General features: G+C 41.5%; 1 protein-coding gene across 1 annotated transcript in view; it reads right to left on the bottom strand.

Moving 5' to 3' along the window:
• Nucleotides 1–24,550, bottom strand: part of LOC128438927 (tetratricopeptide repeat protein 28) — a 183,795-nt gene extending 159,245 nt beyond the window's left edge. Inside the window, exons 1-2 of the mRNA XM_053421700.1 lie at nucleotides 24,102–24,550; nucleotides 20,539–20,838 (exon numbers count right to left, since the gene is read on the bottom strand). Coding sequence (XP_053277675.1) covers nucleotides 20,539–20,838; nucleotides 24,102–24,131 — 330 coding nt within the window. The 5' untranslated portion in view covers nucleotides 24,132–24,550. The remainder of the gene's footprint in view (nucleotides 1–20,538; nucleotides 20,839–24,101) is intronic.
• Nucleotides 24,551–25,682: the final 1,132 nt, after the last annotated feature.

The raw sequence follows: 25,682 nt of genomic DNA, 5'->3' as shown, positions 1-25,682 counted from the left end.
ACTCAGAAAGTAACCACAGACGCTTTAACTATACCCTGACTGTAAAATACTTTCCAACATGAAATATCTTCACATACTGAAAGTCTCCTGCTCGATTTAGTGACATAAATAATGTGAGGGTTATTATTAGATACATAAGCTATGATGTATTTTCCCCCTTAAATTATCAGTAAGAATCTGCCTGCAGCCTTTTACCTCCAACAAGGAGGTTGTGTTTTCAATGCCGTTTGTCTGATAATGCAAAAACTACTGAGCCGATGTCTATGAAACTCAGAGGGAGGGGGGGTATGGGCCAAGGAGGAGCCCATTCACTTTTGGTGTAGATCTGGACAAGGGGGCACATGCAGGATTATCTAATTCCTTTCTTTAACTTCATGAGATAGGGCGTTTTTTAGTAACATTTATTAGTTATTTTGCCAGGAAATAATTCATCGATTTTGATGAAAAATGTGGCATATTCAGTCATTTCTATTAACGTGTTCAATTTGGTTGACTGTTGGGCGTTGGAGTGTGCTCTACTGGGTGTCATTCTAGTTTGAAGACGTGTTTAGACTCATGTCATGTCAGTGGTTCTGAATGTATTATGGAGGTGTTAAGTGAAGAAATGAAGGGGTTGACAGTGACACTGACACCAGACATTTCTACATTGACACTTTATATTCCAATATTACCCGATTCAGTTTTAGTTGTAGTATAGTACAGTGCAAGGAAAGGTGTTGGACAAGAACAAACCAGTTAACTCTGCAGTGCAATAGTTCAATACAAATTAATATATAAGCAAGGTAAAAAGAGCTTACTATAAAACAATTCAAATACAATACAAAACTAAGACTATATACATTCAAAGGTGCTCCAACTTTAACCTTATGGAGTGTGTGTCAAGAATAATTTGACACTGACATGTAAACAGCACATCTTAATTACAGTAACCCAAATAATCAGAATAAGTATACATTTTATTAAGATATGTGGAGTATTCCGACCTTGATAACATTAAATGTAGACATCCTAACTGCAGTAAAAGTCCTGTTGGAGTTTTCACAGCATTTTGCATTATCGACATACAACAGTTACCAACTGCTTGACGACACAAGTCCTGGGTTTGAGTATAAACAAGTAGCAGCACATAATGTTGACACGAGTCATTATCCCACTATGCTCTGCAACATGTAAACAGGACTATGAAAGGAATATTCTATTAGTAACTCATGTTAACGTCATAATTGAAATATATTATTTAGAATTAAGCCAATAGTCAGAATCGTGCTGTTCATGTAAACGTAGTCAATGAAAATGTCTATACTTCATCCTGAGGAGAAGAGGGAAGTGTGAAGCCACATTTATGGTCAAATTCATCCAAAAGTGGGAACATTTAACTAAAGCCAAAAATGAAGGGATCACCAAGTCCATTGAGATCCGTCCTCTGGGGATGATGATTGTCTGTACAACCTTTATAGTGATGAACCGTCCAACCAGCAATTGGCATTGTCGTCCTAAGAGTCACGCATCAATACAAATCACAAGGAGAGCACGATCACCCAGGTGTAGACTCATTGTCACACGGGAGGAACTGTGTCTGTATGGAAAAAAATACAAACACACAAGCATTGTGTCTTTTTGAAACTCAATCCGTTTGTGTGTCTGTATTTGATCCAACATTTCAGGCAAACGCAGACAGATGCCCCCCCCCCCCCCCCCCCCCCAGCACACAAACTGATACACACAGATGGGTTACATTTCGCCCGTCATAATAGAACCATCTCTGTGAAATGGCACCAAATGGTCCAGGGTATTGACCATTACAGTGCAGCCGAGATAAAGATGAGAAACGGCAGAGCAATCAAACAATGAGTTACGATTTATCAAGGGAGCAGATCAACAATGATCCGAATGAGAGCAATGAGACAAGAGCCCTTTATCCCAGTTATTGTCAGCGCTGGCAGCAAACCATGGCCGCTTTGAGCTGCGCTAAAGCCGTTACATTCAATTATACCCACATCCATCAGAATTTTCTACCGGACTATCACAAAGACCATCGTGAAAATGCTTGAGCCTGACAAGCAGGTCGACTCTTCTAAGTGAGTCAGATGACACTGAAACTTCGTAACAGTCAAATAAAAATCCTGTCACACTTCTGCTTGTAATTAGATGTCAGGTAATGTAGAGTCTCAGCTACAGGTGAAGGAGATGGTTTCATTATTGTAGGGAATAGAGAAGAGTTAAAGTAATCCTTAGCACAATGTTCACACAGTCTCTGGGCTCCAAGGTTCTCTGAGGAGTGAATAGCAGGGAAATGAAAGAGGAACATAACCTCCAGTGAATTATCAGTGGTGCTTTAGCCTTGGCTTGCTTTAAGGCTGTCTTCATTTAGGATTTAAAGCACACAATCGAAAGCCTTTGACAATTCACCAGGGACAATGTAAGAATCTTCCATATTATAATTAATATGGCTTACACCGCTGTAAAACATACATTGAGATTTCTCAACTGGCACCGGATGATTTCCGCCAAGGTAGTAGTATTATAGTAAGAAGAGTGTGACATGCTAAAACAACGAAGTACACTGTGTGAAGACAATATTCAGATTCATACTGGTGCTGTGTTGACCTCTACAGACCCATCAAACGATCCCAAATGGCCAATTAAAAGTGTCAGACCAAAGAGATTCCCCGGAGGGCTGTGCACTGCCATATAAGCATCCCCTTAAATTATGCTTTGGTGTAATATCCACTGTGCCAAGGACTTACAGAGGAAATAAAATGTCATTATCTAATTTAGTACCCAGGCAGCTGACGGACAGATGAGCATAAGCACACGAACATGTACTGTATGCAGAGAAATATGTAAAGTTGGAAAGGCCAGTGGGCGGGCCATGAAGGGTATATGTATGTATATGTAAATACAACACACATGCACAAAATCCTTATTCAGTAGGTGCACATTTAAATCTTTCCTTGTTTACTGTCTCTATAGCTTTAAGCAAAGCCACACATCATTAAAACTATTTTGAAAGTGGGAAAAAGAAGCTAATATAGTAATTCCAGAAGAAACGTGGCTTCAAATTTGGAAAAATCAATCCACTTCCACAAACTCTTATTTCTGGCGAGATTTCTGTTGGAAGAATTTTATGAGATTTTTTATTACCCCTAACCAGACATCAAAAATTAGCGGTACGCAGGTCTCCTGCTGAAGGGAATGTGGTGGGATTTCTGCAGATTGTGTTCATGTCTTTTGGTCTTGTCCTTGTATTCTACCTTTTTGGAGGGAAGTGAGAGAGTTAATTGTGGAAACTCTGGACATAATATTTGACTTTTCTTTTAGCTGTTTATATGTTGGAGAACTCCCTGAGGGTCTCAGTAAAGGAGACACATACCTCATGAAGATTTTCATGGTTGCAAGTAAAAAAGCAATTACTAAATGCTGGCTCCAGAAGAATCCTCCTACCATGAGACTCTTAACAAACATTATAAACTCCATCCAGGCGATGGAGAACTTGACTTTTGTGCTGCGGCTTCAAAAGGATAAAGGAGAGGAATACTGGAAGAAATGGGATCGCTACAAACATAAAGACTCCTGATTCTATCTCACTCCATTCCAATCAAAAGCGAGAAATATTTGTATTTTGTACTGCACCTATGCTTAACTTTTCTATACCTGCTTCCAAATGTGTGCACTGTCGTGTCCTAGTCCTCTTTTGTTAACTTGTTTGTTGTTTTATGCTCATATATAAAACGAAAAATAAAGTATAAAAAAAAAAAAAACTATTTTGAAAGTTGTTCCTTGTTCAAGCACATTGTGTTCTTCAAAAAAATTCGTAACAAATTTTTATATATTTATTGTTAGTATTGTTCAAATTGTCGGTTTATGACTGACTCACAGGACAGAGGCACTTAAGGGGCCCATTATATTTCAGCTGGTGCCAGTGCCCCCCTTGCCCCACCCCTGGATCTGCCCTTGGAAGGGGCGACGCATGACCTACACATTTGAATATGCATATACATCAGGCAATGCAGAACGTTATATATAATATAATGATGTCAAGTTATCATAATATTTGTACCAAATGATAAACAATTAATCTAGATAAATTGTAGATTGTGTGTCTAATGTTATTATTTGCAGAAGTTAATGCATTACTGCACTATGAAGTCATTTTCTGGCTTCATACTGACATCTGTTATTTGCATATATTTCTTGAAAAATACTGGTACTGACAAGTATTTATAATGGGAAATGTCCCAGAAGAGGCAACAAAAACAAGTACACACACACACACACACACACACACACACACACACACACACACACACACACACACACACACACACACACACACACACACACACACACACACACACACACACACACACACACACACACACACACAGGGTAAGAATCACATAAAATGCACATGAGGACAGATACACATTTGCTTGTATTTAGCATATTAACCTGGGTGTTAATATAACAGCATGATATATTACATCACATGACATGATATATTACCTACCTCACACCTCTGTTGCCCTATTTTGCCGGAAATGAAGACCAAATGTTTCCACAAACAGAGCCGCGTATATAATGTAATAGAGTTTAACCACAGACTGTAATGGTGAAATCTCGTGTGGTGTGGATGAATGTGTTCTGCCATAAGTGATGCTCGGGGAAATGAGAGCTGTGGTCGTACTGCGGATGCAAATATGCAATTACATGAAGTGCGCAGATGAAATAGAAAGGAGACTACATCATAAATAAACATGTCAGTGCTTAGGGTTAAATGTGTAATTTATTCTATTTACGAGTCAATGAAAACTGTGGAGGTAATTAGAAACATTCTGATGCTCCGTGCAAGTATATTTCATTATGAAACTCAGTGTTCGTGTGTCTGTAAACAAACTTTGGAAGGGATAGGACATAAACTACGATAATAGCTTTACATCCTGTGTGTTCACTGAATATCAACAGTGCAGTTAAACCATATGAGCCTTTAAAGCAGATCAGTGCACAAAGTCACACACTCACATTAGTTCTAACATCCTAGGAGCGCTATGTGTTTGAGAGGTATAGCGGCTTTCAAACATTCAAACAGTTCTGGTTATTTTCCTGCAGGGGCTGTATGTAAGAAGGGAAATGTCCAAGTCTGTTGCAGTGGACGTTCTCCATGGCTCCTCCAGCCAGCCCCCTAGTAAATACTCCAGATAATGTCCGAATGAGCCCATGTGAGAACACAGCGGGAAGTGGGCGGGTTGATGGCGTTTCTAACATGTGACGGATGCAAAACTTGAAAAAGGAAACAAATATCTCAGATGAAAAGGAGACACTAACGCAAAAACCACAGACGAAAACGTGAACTTGGAAAGGCGACGGCAATTTAAAGTTTTTGGCGTTCAGGGCTGAAGCTGGTGTCGAACAAAAACCAAATCAGAATTCATACGAATCTCCTGCTGTGTTCTTCAAAAGGGAAAGACAAACCCCATTGTGCAGACATTCTCCAGTGTTCATGTCTAACAAGGGCTTATGTTTGAGTCTATCTAAACTTTGTGTCTTGAAATACACACTCATTATTTTCAAGTGCGATGCGAGATGCTGATATTTGAAAACATAATCTATGTTTATGTTCTCGAGTTGAAAGTAAAAATTTCCTCAAAATTGTTTTGTCCCCACAAAACTACACAACTGTGTCCCTGACAAACCAAAGAGGTCACTTCCGAGCTTTGTTGACAAGCTTCCAGAGCGGTTTCCTGTTTCCAGCACATTGTTAGATGCGAGTTTCCCAAGGACTGTGTGCACGGCGACGGCTCTGACCTCATTTTCATATGGGTCACTTCACACGTGCTCTTTGATGCGGCCGAGGAGACCATTTCATGTGGCACATCCAACCGAAAAAACTGCCTCTGCTCTGTGTCACATCTCCAGTTCTAACGGGCGTGAATGTCGACACGAAGAGAAGGGAGTCGATGCTGCGTGTGCGACAGAAACAGATGAAAACACGAGAGTGCTTCCCCCCTTGTGGAGTAAAAATAACTGCATTGCATTCGCTTTCACACACCGACGTGACAGGTGGGTTGTTTTGCTCGGCAAAGATTTCAGTGGTTGTAGCAGTTCTCTGCGAGCTGTGTTTACTGGAGCACGACCTAATCACGATTGGTCGAAACCTCGGACTGATTCCACCATTTAAGCAGCTCGAGCACAGGGTGGCGACCACATGCTGCTTCAATTACATCTGTGAGGAGGTCCTGTGCAGCTACAAAGGCCATGACAAGCAAATCAAGTTTTCTTCTTATTCTTCTTTCTGCAGCTTTCAGAATTGTCTTACACAACCTTACATCATTTAACCAACATAGTCAGGTGCCAGGCACTAATTGGGTAGCATTAATCAATAACAAACAGAAACGCTGGAGCTCACTAGACCCCAATTATGGATGCTACCGTTCTGCAGGATTAATTTGACACACTTATTCCTGCAGCCTTTCAAATTAAGCTGTAACAAGCTCAAATGAAACAACTTAAATCTATACAAGGCACAACACAATCTACCTTTTTAATGCATAACAAAGCCCGAATTAAAATAGTGAATTGACATTAGTGCGGAAGATGAAGAGGCACAAACAAATGCATCCATCCGATCACAAGATTGCTTGTGAGGATTAAAATGGAGGCAGCAGTTCAAGATCCATCCGTCCATTATCTATACCACTTATCCCTTAAGGGTCGCCGGGTCTGGAGGCAATCCAAGCTGACATTTGGAGAGAGGTGGAGTACACCCTGGACAGGTGTCCAGCGAATTACAGAGACAAACAACAGTCACGCTCACATGCACACTTATCGTGAATGTATAGTCTCCGTTCAAAGGTAGGGTTGGCAAGTTCTTTCACATTTATTGAAATCCTCTTCACGTCCAAATAGCATCAATAGATAAAGTGGACTGAAGAAAACAGGAAAGAAGCTTGTGTGTGAACCTTTCAGGACTGAAATAAAAACAACAAACTATTTCATTCAGTCTGAATGAAATGATTGACGACCTGTCTGTCACATATAAACATAGATGTAGATGTTTCAAAGGATGTTTTCTCAATGGGTTTTTATATTCAATGATCAGAATTCAGTTAGACTGTTGCTCCGCTGGTGCTATTCAGTGGATCTCTAGATGTAGGTTGACATTAGCATCATGGTCTTTCCCCCACCTCCACTGGATTAATGCTTTAATTCCCACTGTAATGACATAATAGCATCAGTGTAACGTGACATTTGCTGACTGTCAATCCACTGTTAACTCATCAGCTGCTCTGACGGTCCAATGGGGAAACACTGTGACAATTACATGTGTGCAAACAATCCAGTAGATTCCCTCGGCAGAGATGCTTAACCTTTCCTTTCCTTCAGACATGACTAATGTACGGTGTCTATGTATTAAGTTAGACAGGAGAAACATGAACGGTAACTCAGTCTTACTAATTAAGCAAAATATTATATCGGGATAGGCAAATTTCTATTCAGTAATCTAAGATTGACAATTTAAAAAAGTAATTTTCCTCCTCATGTATAGCTGGTATATAGAGGTTCAGTGAACAAGGAGGATAAGAGGGTATTTCATGTCTGAGAAATCATTTTAATGGTAAAACGATTCTCATTCAGCATATTTTGGTTTATGTATTTATTTCAAAATGTAATTTGCACTGATACTCTTGTCTACACTGTGTTCCAGCTGCCAATGTCTGCTAAGCATGGATTAAAGAATTATGTTGTTTTGTAATGTTTTCTTCTTTTGCCTCATAACTTAATGCTTTCCCTCTCATTCGCTCAAGTGGATTTTGGCACAAACAAAAGGAATAGAGACTTTTCAACACAAAGAAGTTTGCAGAGGCAACGAGACTAAATGAGGTGGCTGTCAGTCGTCCAAATGTGGTTGCTTTGCCCAGGATGACTGGGCAATCATTAGTGATGAGGGCTGAACACAGCTATTATGGTTAGAGAGCTGTTGTGGCTCAGTCCAACACCCTGACAACCAAAAGCCTGGATTGAATGCATTTGTTTTGTTAGAAACCAGGAGTCAGTGAGAAAAATAAGTCTTTCACTGCAGGGGGAGGGTTTTAATGCTTCTAATCACTTGAAAATAAAAATAAAAACCGCCTCTGCATGGGAAGTGCAGAGGCACCATTTGCATTTGTATCCCTACAAAAGCAACTCCCATTCCACACTTACATGTGAATGAGTTTGCCGAAATGGGTTTAAATTATTATTGAACAGACTTTGAAAAAAAGCATGATTTGAATGCTGCCAAGACCCCAGAGTGCCACCATTTTGGCTCCACATTAGACCAAAAATCTATCAAGTGTGACTGAACGTTTTCATTGGTCGCACTGGTGCGCCTGACATTTAGCAGGACTGTATCTGTGTGCGTTATTGTTTTCCTGCCCCTTATCTCCTCTCTGATTGGCTCTGACCCTGATTTTCCTCGCTGAATGTAGGGGGGGGGGGAAGGATTATTGTTCCAGTAATCCTTTTCAAGTAACACCTATACATTAAAGAAGACATATTGTGTTCTCTTCAGTTTTTTTCTTTTCTTCTGCTCACCAGAAGAAAAGACGGGTTCATCATATATATGTATGAGACAGAGGAAGTCAGGCGATGTGATATAAAGAGCAATTTTATACATGACAATTAAACAACTTTAACCAAGTGCTATCACAACCATGATGAAGAAGGTTATCTAAACTAATTGAACTACAAAGTGTAGGAGTGTGGCCGAACCGGACCAAACACAGCAGTACCAGTGAGCGTGGATGACAATTCAAATAAGAGGAAGGAAGACATTTCAACAAAGGCAGAACATGTTGAGAAGAGACTTGAGTTGATAAGTTGGGTTTCCAACACAGCCTCTTTCACATTGTCACAACCTTCTCGGCTGTCGAAATGTTTTTGGTGTTATCTGAATCTCTGCTCTCTAGTGGATGTATCCTTTAACATTCTTTTTATGGCAATGAAGGGGACACATGGAAGTATTTGGGCAGACATCGTTTGAAAAGGACCTTTATTTCATGCGTGAAGGCAGAATAAATGAGCCTTAATGGTTAACGAATACACTAAGGTACTGATTGAATGATGAATGATTGTTTAATTACACATTACACACCAGAGAGGAATTCAGTCGACCACCAACAGACGAGGAAAGCACCAAAAGCCAGATTCAGCACAACATCACAACAAGGGAGTCTACAGGTGCCTCCACCACAGTGTGTGCCAGCTAGTATCACAGCCAGATATAAGATCCTTGAGCGTGCTACAGAGATTTATGCTTTTTTTTTCTGGTCACTGAGTTTATATGTGATTGTCCAGCTCATTAAGACAGCAACACACTCGAGTTCTGTTGAAGACCGTGTGTGGGTGATTTTTAACGCTTGACTGGAGCAGCTCAGCCTCTGGTCAAACGCTGAGATTATCCAAGTCATTTATCAGCTTTGCACACACATAAACACACCACCTGCATTCCATGGTTTTTGAGCTAATACGTCTCCCCGGGCATTTCCATCTTGCTACTGTCGTTGTTGCTGGTGCGTTACCCTGTAAAACTCATTATGGAGAGAGAGAGAGAGAGAAAAATCTGAGGGAAGCATCTAGGTAAGACACGAAAGTGCCGGCACTCAAACAGCTAATTGTAATAACCTGACACAAATGAGTAATTTAGTTGCCTAAACATGAGCCCTGATATCGAGAAGGAGCACTTTAGAGGCAGGAATTGAGCTGGAGGCCATTACACACCAAGACACTGAGACAGAGAGAGACGATCCATCTTTTACTGGGATGGATTTAAATATTAAATGCTCCTGCTCACCGTCTGAGGATAGAATCTTTATTATCATCACAGAAGTTAACATAATATTGTGCATGCTGCATGTTTGGTTCCACACTGCCCCCACCAACTCCTGACATCCATTATTTATTATGAAACATCTTTCATTAATCACCGATGACATGCCAGTTAATTGGGTAATAACTGAAAAAAATGTTGTCCATGCAGCTCTGACGTAACGGACAAAATTAGGTCATATTTAAACTTAAGCCTGATTACATTTCATGTTCTGGTTCCACATGGGAGACGCTGATAAATAAGACTTTGTTTTCTCCTGATGTTTTAAGTGATGGCTTCTGAACGAAACAGTGACACAATGAAGTGACATATTATTGAACAAATGTGTTCTATTAATGTGCACTGACGTTTTACACTGGTGTAATACTCAGATTTACCAAGTAATGTGGCCTGCTTCTATTTGCAGTAATGAAGAAAGATGACCTATAAATCGCTCTTTTCACTTAAATATACACTGCGGAGCTCTCCATCTCAAATGGAGGCTTAAAAAATACAGGGGTTTCCATCCAAATGGAAAGAAAAATCACTGATCGATACGCTCATGCTAATTAAGTAGTCGGAATTGGTTCTCCACACTTGGAGGTGCTTATTCTTTTTCAATTCAGCTAAGCAGAGGAACCTTTTTGGGACATTTCATCATTTCCACTCTGGTTTTGTTGATTCACTATGAGCAGATCAGTGTACCGTTAGTGTATCATGTCCTACAACTATGCTCAAAACTCGTATGCACATTATGAGCATAGCATGATGCTATAAGAACTCCTGCAATCTGTCCCAAGGTTCTGCAAATGTATATAATTCATATTTAAGGCCAGAAAAATGCTACTTTGGTCAGAGTCTCAATGCTTTGAGAAGGACCACAGTCATTATTAAACTCACAAACAAACACCAAATTCAGTACATTCCTACCCTTGAATCAACATGATGAATTATTTGACCTTGAAATATTTTTCGATAATATTCTGATTTGGAAAAGGAAAATTTGTGACTCTTTCATTTGAGCAGCCAGAACGCCTGTTCACACAGTTTGTAACTGAAGTGAGTGGGGACGATATCTTGTGAAAAGTGTGTAACTCAATGATAGTCAGCAGCTTAAACCAGAATCAGGCCTAAATTAAAAACTAGCATATAGTCACAGGGGAAACAAATGATCAAGAATTCTCAGCAGAGTATGGTGTGTTTGTAAAAAGTACCTGCACTTCTGGTTCAGAGAGGCAGGGATCAGGACTAATATCCACCATTCAGCCTTGTTTCTGTTCAGTGAAATGGACTCGGAACTCCAGTCAAGCGACTGATGGGCTTTATTTTCTGGACATGAAAATCACTTGACCGCTCGGACTCTGGTGCACAACAGAATTAATTGTGGCTGCTGAGGCTGGTGTTCCTCAGCAAAGCGTAGTGTTTCTTTGTAGGATTTATAAAATGCATTTCACTTATTTCAGGCCATGAGCAATTTTGTAAATCCCCAGGTCTGACATTGACATAATAGGTTTATATTACTAGAACTGCACTCAGTAGAGCGTATATCTCCACCAAGGCCAAAGAATCCTTCACATCTATGAGTGTAATCAGCACCAAACTGAAACATGCAGTAAAAGTTTCAGATTTTTTCAATAAAATCTAAACAAATTCAGAAAATCTCCGATCTCACTATGTTAAGTGATATATTTTCTGAAGCTGCACCAACATATAAATGAGTCATCCCAGACCCATGACCCATCCTTCCACCAAGAAGGATGTTGATCAATTCAGTACTTTTAGTGGTATTCTGTTTAAACCCAACACACATTTAGGCGAATATCATAAAATGTTCTTTTGTTTCAACCATTTTTAAATAAGATAATACACAAAGCGAACTGGATGAGAATATAACTGTGACCAGAAAAAAAATGAAATAATCAGAACAGGAGATGAACCGAGGAGCAGAAAGATGAAAAGCTTTCCCAAACAAACACACTCAGGTCTTGACCCACTTTTTTCATTCATTTCAGGTAATAACTACTTAGAGCTTCTGCACTGCTTCCCTCCAAAGATGCTATTCAGCCACCTGGAAATAAAATTAGTGGCCCCTTTATCCACACCAATTTATTATTCTGGGAAGAACAAGGCGTATGACTCATTCGGCGAAGGAGGTTACATCATGGGAAGGGGCCGCATGAAACATTTAAGAGAGGGACTCTTTCAACTGAGATGGAAACACAGACCAAATTTTGCACCTTCATAAAAAGCTGTAAGATATCAAATTTATCAGTGATATAATTTTCCTTTATTCCAGTCTGCTTCACATTTTTTTGGGGTTCTTACGTGGCAAACCTGCCGGCCGTGACACAAGAGACAAATGAGAGTGTACTGGTCACCTAAAGGTTAGAGGTGAAGACAGAAGCAGAACAGAGCGGGGGAAACAATACGCTCTACTATTCATCTTGCCAATGCTTATGCAGTGTATACTAATGGGCTTCTTGCAGGTTGCTATCTGCTCTACCCCATTTCCCCGATGGGAGTGCTTCCTCCCTGCAGCAGAGTCAGGCTGTGCTAATTCTGGAGACATCCAGGTCTGGGGCCCGAGCCTTTGCCAAGCTCCTCAGGTGGGAGGGGCCAGCGCAATTTGAGGCTGACAGAAAGATGAACCCCTGCTAAAACACAGCATCTTGAACGCAAGGGGTTACATGCTCAGAGAATTGTGCAATTGTTTTCCTCATTTCCTCCGGCTTGTAAAGCTGATCCACTATCAACGACAGACTGTTATGCCACGAGCATGACAATGAGCCTGCTTTCTCTGGGCCTTTTGACATTTCTTGCCATGTAATAGCAAGCAAAAACCTATTAAGCCGGTAATCAAATGATGTATCCGCAGGGAGAAAAACATTCTGCAGCCACAGATGGTCTTTATCGTGATTGAAAGTTTCTAGTTTAAAGGTGCTTACCTCGGCTTTCATATACTTTATTTCTTCAGGGACAGAGACACAGCGCATTCAATTTTCTGAATAGCTTATCTGCAAAATGGCACGACAAAACAAAGAGATTTATACAAAAAACTAAAACACACAGTAAAACCAAATTAGCAGGAAAACAACAGAATCCAGTCGTTTTTTGGGATGAAGACGGTCTTATAATCACATCTGAGTTGGACAGTAGGTGTTGATGGGCCTGACAGATTATCATGTGGGTGACATCAGCACCCTTATCTGACTCATCCACGGCCCCTGTGGGCAGTCTGGAGACAGACAGCTGTGAGGTGAGAGCGAGGTCATCACACTCACATCAAACCACATTACATCATCTGACCCTGAAAACCTTTTCTTTATTAACTATGTAGGATACAGCAAGATAAAGTATATCATGTACAGAGGTTATTGTTACTGTTAAGAAAAAAGAAAGACGACATTTTCATTATCTTATATGTGTGTGTGCTCCTGGGGTTTCTTGAAAGCAGATTAAATTTTACTAAACACTACAATTTGGTGGGGCGCCTGGGTGGCAGAGAGGAAAACCACTTGGCCGCCGTCGCAGCAGCCCGGGTGAGCAAGACTTTACAGACCGAAGAAAAGGGAAACATACTACAGACATCAACAGTATTGAGTTAACAGACTGAAAGCAGCAGCACAACCCAGAGTATAAATTCCACCACTTATATCGTTGGCATCATTTACATGTTGGGCCTGAGCTCTGTAACTCAATGACAATTCAACAGACGCGGAAGCAACAAATGGTGATGTGACCTGAGTGGGACAGTGAGTGCTGAATGTTGATGTGTGCAGTGAGTTCAGATGAAAGAAGGTCATTCATCAGGTGGATAACCAAACAGTAAATGTATGTTGCATATAACTGAATACTATCACTTGGGAATGGGATCCATAACACTAATCAGTAAGTCATGAAATAAGCCTCTTAGTAGAATTTCTTAGCAAATCTCAGATATGTAGTTTGGTGTGTGTGTGTGTGTGTGTGTGTGTGTCCAAGGAAGTACTCATGTTGTAGGGACCCTCATTTGTTTACAAGTCACATTATGGGGACTAAAGGAACATAAATCCAGTAAGTTTAATGTGAAGACAAGGTTTAAGGTTTGTTTTAAGATTAGGTTATGATTAAGTTTACGTTTAAATTAGGTTGAGGTTAAGTTATGGTTATGTTTAGGTTACGTTAAGGCTTGGTTTGGGTTAAGGTTAGATTTAGGTAGAGGTAAGGTTTGGGTTAGGGCCAAGGTTAGGCTTGGGTTTGGGTTAGGGTGCTGTATGTAAAGATTGGGTTGAGGTTAAAGTTGAGGCTAAGTTTAGGATGAAGACGTAGCGCCCCAAGGTTACGGTTAAGGTTAGGTTTAGTTTAGTTTGACGTTAAGTAAGTAGTAACTATGGTTAAGGTTAGTCTCCAGGAAATCGATGTAATATCTTCTGAAGTCATGAAAACATGACTGTGTGTGTGTGTGTGTGTGTGTGGTCACTTTCCCTCCATCGTGGTCCATGCACATGTGCGGCGCTGCTTGGCCACAACGGCACTCCAAAAGGAAAAATGACTGCTCCCGCTCATTTCACAGATTTTTCCAGACAAATAATTTCAGGTTTGTGCCCACTAGCGCCAACCCTCTGTCCGTCCCGCTCTCTCTGGCCTATAATTACATGCCATTCATTTGATTTGTTCATTAGCCCAAGCCTCGGCTGGGTAGAAGCAAAGCGGAACCCTCTTATTAGTGGTTCATGACTGCACTCTCTCCATGGCGAGTGCTGGCGCTCTGGTGGAAAACAGCAGCGGAGCAGTGGGAAGAGGGGGGAAAGTTGTGGGAAGACCTTATTTTAACCCAGAGCACACAAGAGAGACAGCGGGGAATGCATACTGTCATAATAAGAGTATATCTATAAAACCTCTTAGAATAAAAACTCTGCTGTGGTCTTCAAAAAGGTCAACAAACTCAGGATCATCACAGACTGAGATTATAGATAAAATAAATTGAAGGCATCAGCCAGCTTTATGAGAAGAAGCCCTATTTTCCATTTTATACAATCTGGTGTTTTCCAGAATAATCTAATCAAAGCAGTTTTAATCTACCAAATATACAGTCACGTTTCCATGCAATACATCTGCTTCCAGACAATTGCATATTCTAGGATGCTCAATGTCCTCAAAGATGGTGGGTTAACTTAAAAAAAACTATAATTCTATAAATTCTCTACTTTATGCAGGTCATTTCTCGCTTCTTTTATTTTAGGGCAAAAATAATTTTTGGGCAATTAATATTTTTCTGTTTTTTATGCATGGAACTCCTCCTACGTCAGCCTCACTGAATGTAAAGTGTCAGTAATTACATCTGACAAGCAGGAACTTCTGAAGGTTGTGCATAGATGAGTAGATGAGCTTCCTGTGCCCCATCTTTCCTCTGGATCCCAATAATTCGAAAGCACAAAGGCAAAAACGCTTCCATCTGATTTGAGATTTCTAACTGGTGAGCAACTTTCTCTGCTCAATATCATAATGAGCCTGGGCTGTCTTATGGGGGGGCTTGTGACTAACTATAAGCATTCATATTTTATGACTGTCTTCTTAACCACAGGCAGGTATATATGCAGGTTGATGTAAAATTAAATCACACCAGATCGTGCTATAAGCATACATATTCATATATATTTTAAATATGAATTAATGCATACCATGACCCAGATATAAATATAGAGTTCAGAATTTTCTATTTCAGAATCAAATAAGTATGATATTTCATTAGTAGATTTAAATGTGCTCAAACTCTCTGAGCAATTATAATTCAACCATCAGGGATGTTAATGTACAGATTAAATTATGGCCACTGAAATCTGTAACAGCTCAAAACAGAGAGGACAGAGGAATGGAAATGAACTTGAGCCATGCTAAGTGAGCCTGCAGTTAGCCACAGTGGTCCCTCAACCAAACAGCAACATGTGCTAAGATTTTGATGTTTAGCATGTTCACAGGTTCACAATAAGAACAAATCACCTGCTACATTTGACAAATGATAATAAAAAGTCAGGGGATCCTAGAGGACCGTGAATGTCGACTAGAAATCGTGAAAAATCACCAGTGGTGTTAGAGGAGAAGTCAAAGGATCTCCATAGTCAGTAGGATTCATCCTCTGAAGAAACAGACTGTAGATAGGGATGCACAACATTGGCTCCTCAAAAGTGAAGCCAAAGCATCTTGATCATCATCGGGTGGCCGGCTGCAGCTGAGGTCATGAACCCCGCCTTCTCCATGATAGTGGATGGTACATGGACTAAATCAAATAAATCTTTCTCAAATAAGCTTTCTCTCATTTTAGGTAATTATAATCACACTGATTTATATTTAATTGTTATTTTTACATTTAGTTTGGTTTTAATTATTTGATGCTGTAAAAACTGACTCCCGATCGGCTGAGTACGTATATCACAACGACTTCGCTACCGCAGCTTCAACCACCGATCACTACACCCTGTGGACTCTGGCTTCAGATCAGCAAGATGGCAGCGTTTGAATCCAGGATATCGTGTGGTCCATCTTTATATACAGTCAGTGATGCATGTCAGAGAGATTTCAGTCTAGTGGACAGACTGGGATTATAACCCAGTCTGTCCACCAGACTGGGTGGACAGACCCAGTCTGGTGGACTCTCAAGGTGTCCACCTTGAGAGGTGAAAAACTGATTCAGAGAAAATTATGTAAAAAGGCAAACATACCTAACAGTAATACAAATGAAATATATAAATCAGTGTTCTCATAATGCATCAAAACAAACAAGCCACCTAATAAATCCTTCTGCTCTGCCAACTCAAATACACCCATATTTTAGCCTATTTTCTGCAGCCTCACTGTGAAGTTCGCACTTCATTATTCAGCATGAGTCAGAGTAACAGGACAGGTCATCAAAGAGGATTGAGATAAATATTTCAGATGGCGCATATGAAAGCAACAAGAAAAGGTACAAGAGCTGTAATCACTCTCCACACGAGATCAAAAGACTGGTTTCTTTATTCTTTGAAACACACCGAGATCAGATGAGAGCCAGTTTAATGCACTCTCACACCGACAGGGGAGCATTACAGCCCAGTGGCTTTCACCCACATGAAAAGCCGAGCGCTACCGAGAGTGGCGAAGGATGAGGTCTTCAAATCACAAAAGCAATTCTTCTCGCTCTGTGCCGCTAACGGCGGCAGCGACAGCCGGTGTCATCGCCCCGGCTCTGCAGAAAATAAATAAAAGCAGCTACGCCTCTTCAAGGTGTCAGCATCCACTCGCTCACACAATCACTGGATATGCCGCTGCTGTAATTAAAGTCCCCTTTCAGCACTCCACACACAGTGACCTTTTCCAAACCAAACACTCATTGTCTCAGTTAAAGCCAAGGCCCCTCCGCTGGGATGTGAAAGGACATTTTTACGTTTGTGACAGAGAAGAAGGTATACGAGCAACAGCATGCAACTGGAAAAAAATTAAGACCCATCTGAGAAACTAAGCCTGTCTACCCATCATTATGAATGGGCGTCAGCGTCAACTTTGGCAATTAACTCTTGAGGAGATGGAATACCCTTGATAGGCACCATCATAACCTATAATCAGAAGATATGTAAATGATGGAGATGTTTCCCCTGACACTGCAGTGCCAGTTGTCTTGTGGTTCCCTGGGAGCTCTGCTGTCAGCGCTCAGGCAGGAGAATGGGAGTGATAGCAGAAAAGGCTGTTTGTTTAACATGTCACCAGCACAGCCGTGCACAGAGCGAGGGAGCAGATGGATGGAGCAGAATAGACAGGGACACAATCAAAAACGGGTTTAGTACCCTCAGTCACTCGTATACACCTAAAAAGCACAAACGCTCACTGCAAATAGATGCTGGCAGTAGATCTCACAGACGTGCGCCTTCAAAAAGACGTTTAACAATTTGCTTCAGAATCCCTCCTTTTGTACTTTCAGGCACATAAAAGATTATACACCCCATTTTCCCCCGCACTGGCTCATAAAGACAACGCACGACCAGACACACACGACCAGACACACACAAGTGTGGCCCCGTGTCTATGAAACGACAACCTATTTTGTCCTCATTTAAGCTTTTTATATTCAGTAAGAGGGTGGGGTACAAAGGGGCCTAAAGCTGCCTCGGGTCATTAATCCACACGTTTTCTTTCTTCTTTCACAGTGTGTATTCTGGCAGGGGAAAGCTGACAGATCAGACAGGGGCTTCCTTCACAGGCTGCGTGGCTGCGGGCTTCAGGAGGGTGGGCTGCTCGCTGGTGCTTGGGGCAGCAGAAAAAGCGTTGCCTGTCACCGTTTGACGGGCCGGTCCAGAAGTGCAGTCAAACTCGGGAGGTATGATTGATGATTTTGTGTACGAGCACTGGATCTGGATGCCAGCACACTGCCTGTGATTTAATCCCTGGTCCTTCATTAAACACCCAGGCTCAGCAGATGGACTGTACAACGCTGAAGTCTTTCCCTGCCGCCAAGGCGTCGAGTGTCAAGTCCACAACCCGAACCAGGTCTCTGGAGTAGCACTAACTGAATATAGGTTGTTATGTTACGTTGTGATGTATCCAGTGTATAAAGTAAGTGTGATACTACAATTAGACAATTAGAAGACTAGTTTATTTTGAGCAAATTGACATATTGACATATTAGATGAATCTGTTGTGATTTCGAACTCCAACTGTGCATTTATCAAGTAGAAACACACTTCCCACTATATTCTGCATGATGTTCAAGCACATTTCTGCTATGAAGATGAAAGCCAGCCATGATGAATATTAACATTTCCCGGAACGCACTCAATGTAAAAAAAAAAAAAATGAATTGGAAACTGAATTGCTTGAATGCATTTTTGTCCTGTGCAGGCCCAACACTTGAATAGAGCTTCTTCTATGACAAGACTGACCCCTAGAGGTGATTCAAGTGACTTAAAACATGAGCATGCAATACTCTGTGTCAACTATAAAATTGTCAATTCCACAGACATATTAATCCCTTTGTCTCGTATTACCGGGTAGAAAACAAGGCTCAGGCTATACACCAACACTGAGTCTGCAAGCACAAGCTTTAGCATGAGAGTCAAAGCTGTCAGCCGCTAAATCCTGGAATAAGCAGAGCTACACTGTCTAGATTAAGCCAACCATCCCCCAAGTCAGACCACAGAGAGTTCATTGTGCTTGGATAGCATTTAAAGAGAAGAAAGGAGAATGATTTTGGCCGTGATTTACAGCTTTAGTTTGGCAATGTCGGCCTCAAAAGTTTATGAAATCTCTCCCGAATTAACAAGACGTACCACTTAGATGCTGCAGAGTGAGAAGCGATGACATGAAGTGCAGGCCATTGTTTTCCAACTGGAAATAAAATGACAGAAAAGGCACTGTACTGAAATAGATGTCGAAATAACATCAAGACAGCGAGTTTCATAACCATAAAAATATGAAGAACTACAAAGAACAATAAGTGATGACAGGATGAATTTTGGGGCAGATATTTGTTTTTATCTTTCAAGTCCTTTTACCATTGAAAATCCTATATTCTATGGGTAAACTGCAAAAAGAAGACAAGGTTATCTGTGTAATTACGACAGTGTTGGTTCTCAATGCAGAGATGCATGAGAGAAGTGAACCTACCTGAGCACCAAAGGTACAAGACCTCAGATCAAAGAGAGGTGGCCACTGATGCATCATCGGTGGCGACAAATCATCATCAATACCACTCTACCACATTATCATCAATCTCCCTCTGAGAAGACAAAAGTATCGCTCCACGCTAAATCATGGGATCAATGCGTTTCTATCACTGTGAGGAATTGGTCTCCGAGTGATCTCTGTGGCTGAGTAATGTGAAATCTATCGCAGGTTAGTCCACACGGCCTGGACAAGCTCAAAGACAAGACCCCAGAAAATTGCATTGATCGGCGACCACGAGAATGAAAACCCAGGACTGAGAATGTGACGAGAATCTGAAACACCAAAATGTCACTTCTGGAAGCAACACTTTCATTTTTTGAGACATTCAAGTATGTTTGTGAATGTGATTTCACACATCTTTATTATAGCAAGTCCACATGTCAATCATGCAACTAATAGCCTGGCTCACACCTCACGATTTTCAGCCCAATTTGTCAGTCGACGGCAAGTTTTACAAGTTGCCAATAAAAGCCCCCCCATTAGCAAATTGATCGACAGTCGCCAATCATTGTGTGTGAGCTCTTCAGAGACTACAGAGGCTCGCCAAAGGATCCCTGTCGCCTCACAGACTCAATCAGATTTCCAACCTGCTGAAAATCTAGTCATAGTCGGCTACAACTCCAACCATCTTCCGGCTCGGGTCTGTACTCTGAACAAGTGTGGTGTCCACTGAAGTTGTTCACCTCCTCCTGCTTGATACGTCATTCTGTGAGAAGGACGCAGAGGGTCAGTCAGACTCACCGTGTCTCTTCTCGTGTGTGTTTTCATGATTGGCCTTTCAGTCATGTAGTTTGAGCTCACGACAAGTGCAAGACTCCCGATCATAAGAAAGGAAGTCGTGTAGTGTGAACTGCACAGTGTTCCACAGTATGACCTCAGGCTATTGGTGCACTTAAGAAAATTCAATAATTTCTGTCTCATATATGCAGCATGAAAAGAACAGAACGAGGCTGCATTGTTGCAACATATTATCTATGGTTTCCGTGTACGGATAGTTTAAGCCTTAGACACACACTTACCTTGGGCCACTTGGGATTAAGCTCACAAGCCTTTTCAGCATCCTCCAGAGCCACTTGGTGTTTTCCCATTTTGAGAAGAGCTGCCGAGCGGTTACTGTACAGGATGCAGTTCTGTGGGTCGGCTCGCAGGGCCTCGCTGTACAAATGAACGGCCGCCTCAAAGTCACCGCGCTGACACGCCTCATTGCTCTGCTGCACTTTCTCCATGAACTCTGCTTTGCTGAGACCATACCCGGCCACGTCGTCCCCAACAAGACACCGGATCGGTCTGCCCGCTGCCCGAGAGCTGAAGATTGAAAACTGGAGAAAGGAGACAAAGAAGAGTGAACGATTGAAAGACCAATCACTGCTCCACTGGACCTCACAATGTATAGAGATCATGAATCTGAGAGGTGAAGGAATATCATAATAAATGCAAAGGGGGTTTCTGAAACTGTGTTACAAACTATGTATACAATATATAAATGTACATGCGTGCGTGTGTATGTGATGTCCAATGCGATGGTTGAGTTCAATAAACATTTTTGTACAACAGCAATATTGACATTTGATAGCTGGTAAAGCATGGTGGTACTTAATCATATTAGTAATGTCCAAATTCTATTTAGTTTAGCCAGTTTCAGGATCCTGGTACTGCGTGTGTCAGCTCAGTCAAACTAATCTAATAGAGCCATTGGTAGTTAGTCAATACCAATGTCTGCTGTCAAAGAAGTACAGTGGCACTCTGTGAAGTGAATACCTCCACCAATCAATCAATCAATCAATCAAATTTTATTTGTATAGCCCGTATTCACAAATTACAATTCATCTCATAGGGCTTTAACAGGGTGTGACATCCTCTGTCCTTAACCCTCAGCAAGAGTAAGGAAAAACTACTAAAAACCCTTTTAACAGGGTAAAAATACGTAGAAACCTCAGAGAGAGCCACATGTGAGGGATCCCTCTCCCAGGACGGACAGAAGTGCAATAGATGCCAAGGCCCCTTTTTTTTTCAATTAAGCTGCATCTAATTTCATAGACTAAACAGTTCCCAAAATATAACAGTTTTTTTCCATCAAGATCCAAGATTCATAAATTATATCTCTGGGAAATTTATGAAAATATGGAGGAAAAAAAACTATCTTGCAATGTTAAAGAAAGTGATTAAAAAAAAATACTGCAGTCCCCAAATTTAATAGGTTTATTCTTGGCCCATTATTCAATCCTTACACTAAGTTCTGTGGAAATCCATTCGGTAATCTTTTACACAATCCTGCTGGAAAAAAAATGGACTTTGCGATTAATCATACAAAAACATGTATCTTTTGGGGTATATTCTGTCAGAACAAGATTAAAAGAAGGTTTCTAAAATAAACTATTTCTCCCTCTTTTTGGGGTATAACACAACTATTTACCTGCTACTCTTATACACAGAGGGTTCCACACCAAACAGTAGTGTAAGTCTAATAGAGACACCTTGATCACACTGATATTTTCCCACCACAACAAGAGCCGTCAGCATGAATGCGGGACTGAATTTATTATTGTTCCCCACTCATTTTCAACTTGTTACACTCCTCAACCAAATGACTGGCAAACTATTTTGAATGCAAAACCATTATCTTATTGATAAGTCTTACTGTAGCTGCATCTAACCAATACAATCTGATTGATTAAGCGGCTGAACGGCGGATCCATTTAACATGGACGCTTTGCTGAGTAATAGCGAATCATGAAATTCATCTCGGGTTGCAATGTTTTTTGGGCCGGCTTCCATTATACCTCTTTCTCACCACACCTCCTCCTCAGACTGAATTCTGGGAGAGGGCAGGCTGAGTAATTACTTCCAGAGGCCCAGGGAGCAGCAGCAGCAGACATGAGCACTGTGGGTATAAAGTAGATCCAACAAGTTTACACTGACATGCCGAGCTGTTGCTTTCTCGCACACCCTTTGACCTCCACCTTTATCTACTTCTTCTCTTTGAGATCATCATTTATAAGGTTTTTCCAGGACAAGACAATAAAAGATTACAGGGGACTGACTTCCTGCTTTTCTTTGGCTGGACTTTTGTAAGCGTCCACTGTTTCATATTGTACAGCACATCCCCGATTCAACGCCCACAGATTAGCCGAAGAATAATAAAGCTGCAGATAATCACCTACAGTACGTGCCATGAGAGGTTATCCCCACCCCTCAGGAAACAGACAAGAAGACTGAGCGAGTGAAGCCAAAACCGAAACTGACAGCACTGTCATGCATTCTGACATTAAAGTCTTGATCTCAGAGAAATGTCAAGAAAAGCATCCATTATAGATCAGTGCATCCAGGGCCCTGAGAGCTCGTAGGTTCCCCCTTCAAGCAGACGCTGGTTTCAGATGGTTGGAACTGGGGGGGGGCTCATAAAGAGGGTCTGATCTGTGTTGTCTCATCTGCTTCAAAACACTGGGGGCTGCCTGCAGTATGCCAGGCAGAGGTGGGGCAGGAAGGGTGGAGAGTGAGAGATAATGAGGGCTTACACCAACACAGAGGACAGGACAACCCTACCAACCTCATCATAAGGAGAGAGAGAGAGATGAACTCAACTCTCCTGAGGCAAATATACTCTGGACTGCACTTATCTGACGAGAATCCTCTGTCATCCAAGTCATGGTTTCTTGAAGACTTGAAAGAGTGTGAAAAGGACTGGACTTTCAAACGTTTCCCCTCTCATCCAAAAGGCTTGATTAGTTCTAGACAAGTCCTCTCATACTCCCACATTAATCGAAGGGGATTCTTTCCAAATTGTGTAGCAACACATCTGTGACAGTTCTCAGTCATCTAGGTTGTGGTATCTTCAGGAGTTGTATAAGCTTGGATATGCAACTGGACTTGCTTGTGTTTCTTGAAAACAAATTCAAGTCTCGTCTTCAGGGTTCCTCTTATATGCTCTCGTATTAGTCGGAGGGAATTCGTTCCAGAGTGTGTAGCAACATATCTGTGAAAGTTCTCAGTCATCCAGCTCATGGCATCTTCAGGGGTCGTACAACTGCACAGAGGCAACTGGACTCGCTCTGGTTTCTTGAGGATAATTCGCCTCTCGTCCAATAGTTGTGGAGAAGACCTTTTTGTAGAGCTGATGAAGCCTTTTGGATGAGACGTGAAACTTCTCAGAGAAACACATGCAACTCCCGAGGATCTGGACTTCACTTATTCCAAGTCTTGTGGGAATTCTGTGGATTTACTGAACACAAACGTACTGCCACTGTGAGAAACCGTGGCAGCTCAAGCTTCTCTGTTCCTGCAACAACTGAATAAAGGTTGATGCAAGTTTGCAGACTGACATTCAATCTCAGTTAGAGTTGTGTTGAGCAGAAGAGCCCTCACATACACACACAGACACACACACACACACACACAGCAGCACAGGGCAGTTTGCATGACTGGAAAATCGATAGAGCTCCTTATTTTTTTACGAGCTTTTTCGCAGGAATGGTCATTTCGGTGTTTCCTGTCAAGGAAAAGTTTTCTTCAGGAGGCAACAACGTGCCAAACGACTACAAACATGGCAGCTGGCGGAGCAGCGGGTTGTTTTCAGTGTATCTACCTTTCCTTTGAGAGGCGCTGGCTTCTCCATCCTGTCTGCCTGCTGCGATTTGTGCTTCTTCTCGCCGCTCTCATCCCACCACCCTCCTCGGTGACTGGTTGTTTGTCATCCACTGTTTGCTCCGAGTGTCGCCAGAGAACACAGGTCCACGTCGCGGCGCAGACAAACAGCGAGGAGAAGGCGCCGAACCAAACGCAGCCGCGGGTCGTTCAGGGGAAACTTTGCTCAGGGAAACTGCGCCATGTTGTCAAATCTTTTCCTTTTTTTCCTGCTCCCTCTCTTCCCCCTGGTGCCATAGCGGACTTTCTGAGCGAGGAGGTCCGAGAGAGTCTGAGTCTGGACTGTGTCCCAGTATATCTGCTGGCGAAGTTTATAAAGTTGGCTCTGATGATTTGTTTTGTTTGTCAACTTCTTGACGAGTCATTCAAACAGTGGGATTCCAACAGAGGCGTTCATAGATTCTGTGCGGTCAGGGGTGGAGATGGAAAAGGGGCACCTGTATAATTGGTGCCCCAATCCGGGCTGAGCAACACCTGTACATTAAGACAAGTGGGGAAAACTGTTAAAGTAATTTCATCCCAGAAGTGTAATTCCCCGGTTGAATCACAAGCTGTTGTACAAAATCACCCACTTGTTCACTTACCCTAGTGTCACTATATAATTCTCTATGAGTAATAACGTCACTGTAGCAGGATTACAGTGTAAACCACAACAATAACAACATCGGCCGGAGGAAACTCCCACAATACATTTTAAATGTTGAATGATCATCTTTAAATGTGTCTTCAAATCTGCTCTGATTGTATTTTCATGTGTACGACAGTTCGGGCGGTTCCTGCTGCCCTCTCTCCTCTCTTCTCTCCGTCGCGAGTGCAATGCATGATGGTGTATTTTGCTCGGTTGGTGACCATCAGTTGTACACTAAACATTCTGACAGCACTACACAATGGCGAACTCACTAAAATACATAGTGATTAGTGAGTGATTTGGACACAGCCATAGATATGTATAAGACTTCCTCTTCATGACTGCTCACCAAAAGAGAAACCAAAGCATCTTGATTGCCCCCTGGGGACCTGGCTGCTGTATATGTCATACATCTTGCCTCTGTCATGTTAGTGGAAGGGACATGGACCAAACCCCAAAAAGTCAAAGCACATGTCAAAAAAATTCTCTAAGATGGTTTCTGTCATTTTGGAAGTTTGGTTTCAATTAAATTGATGTTGGATGGCCACTATCATTTGGTGAAAAAAAACAGTAACAATCCAATATTGATGCTAGTAAAACCAGCAATAGAGACTATATATTATGTAACTGTGATACTGGCAGTGGTCATCGTCTTGGATTAATGCATCTACACTCATTTGGCGACATTCCACAAATGAATGATTCAGACTGAAGTTGGTCAAAAAAAAGTGACTCCTTGAAGCTGTATATATTTATACAAAGAATATAGCAAATTGTTTAAGTGGAGCATCTAACAGTTACAGAGCCAGATCCGTATTAACCTCATCCGAGTTGGTGGAGACCAAAACGGAGCAAAAAGTGAGGTGCATGCTGTGCCTACAGAGTTTTCAGATG

This window comes from Pleuronectes platessa, chromosome 4, assembly GCF_947347685.1.
Source record: "Pleuronectes platessa chromosome 4, fPlePla1.1, whole genome shotgun sequence".
Lineage (NCBI taxonomy): Eukaryota > Metazoa > Chordata > Actinopteri > Pleuronectiformes > Pleuronectidae > Pleuronectes > Pleuronectes platessa.
Note: the sequence above shows the minus strand (reverse complement) of the source record. Positions and strands in the feature narration are given on the sequence as shown.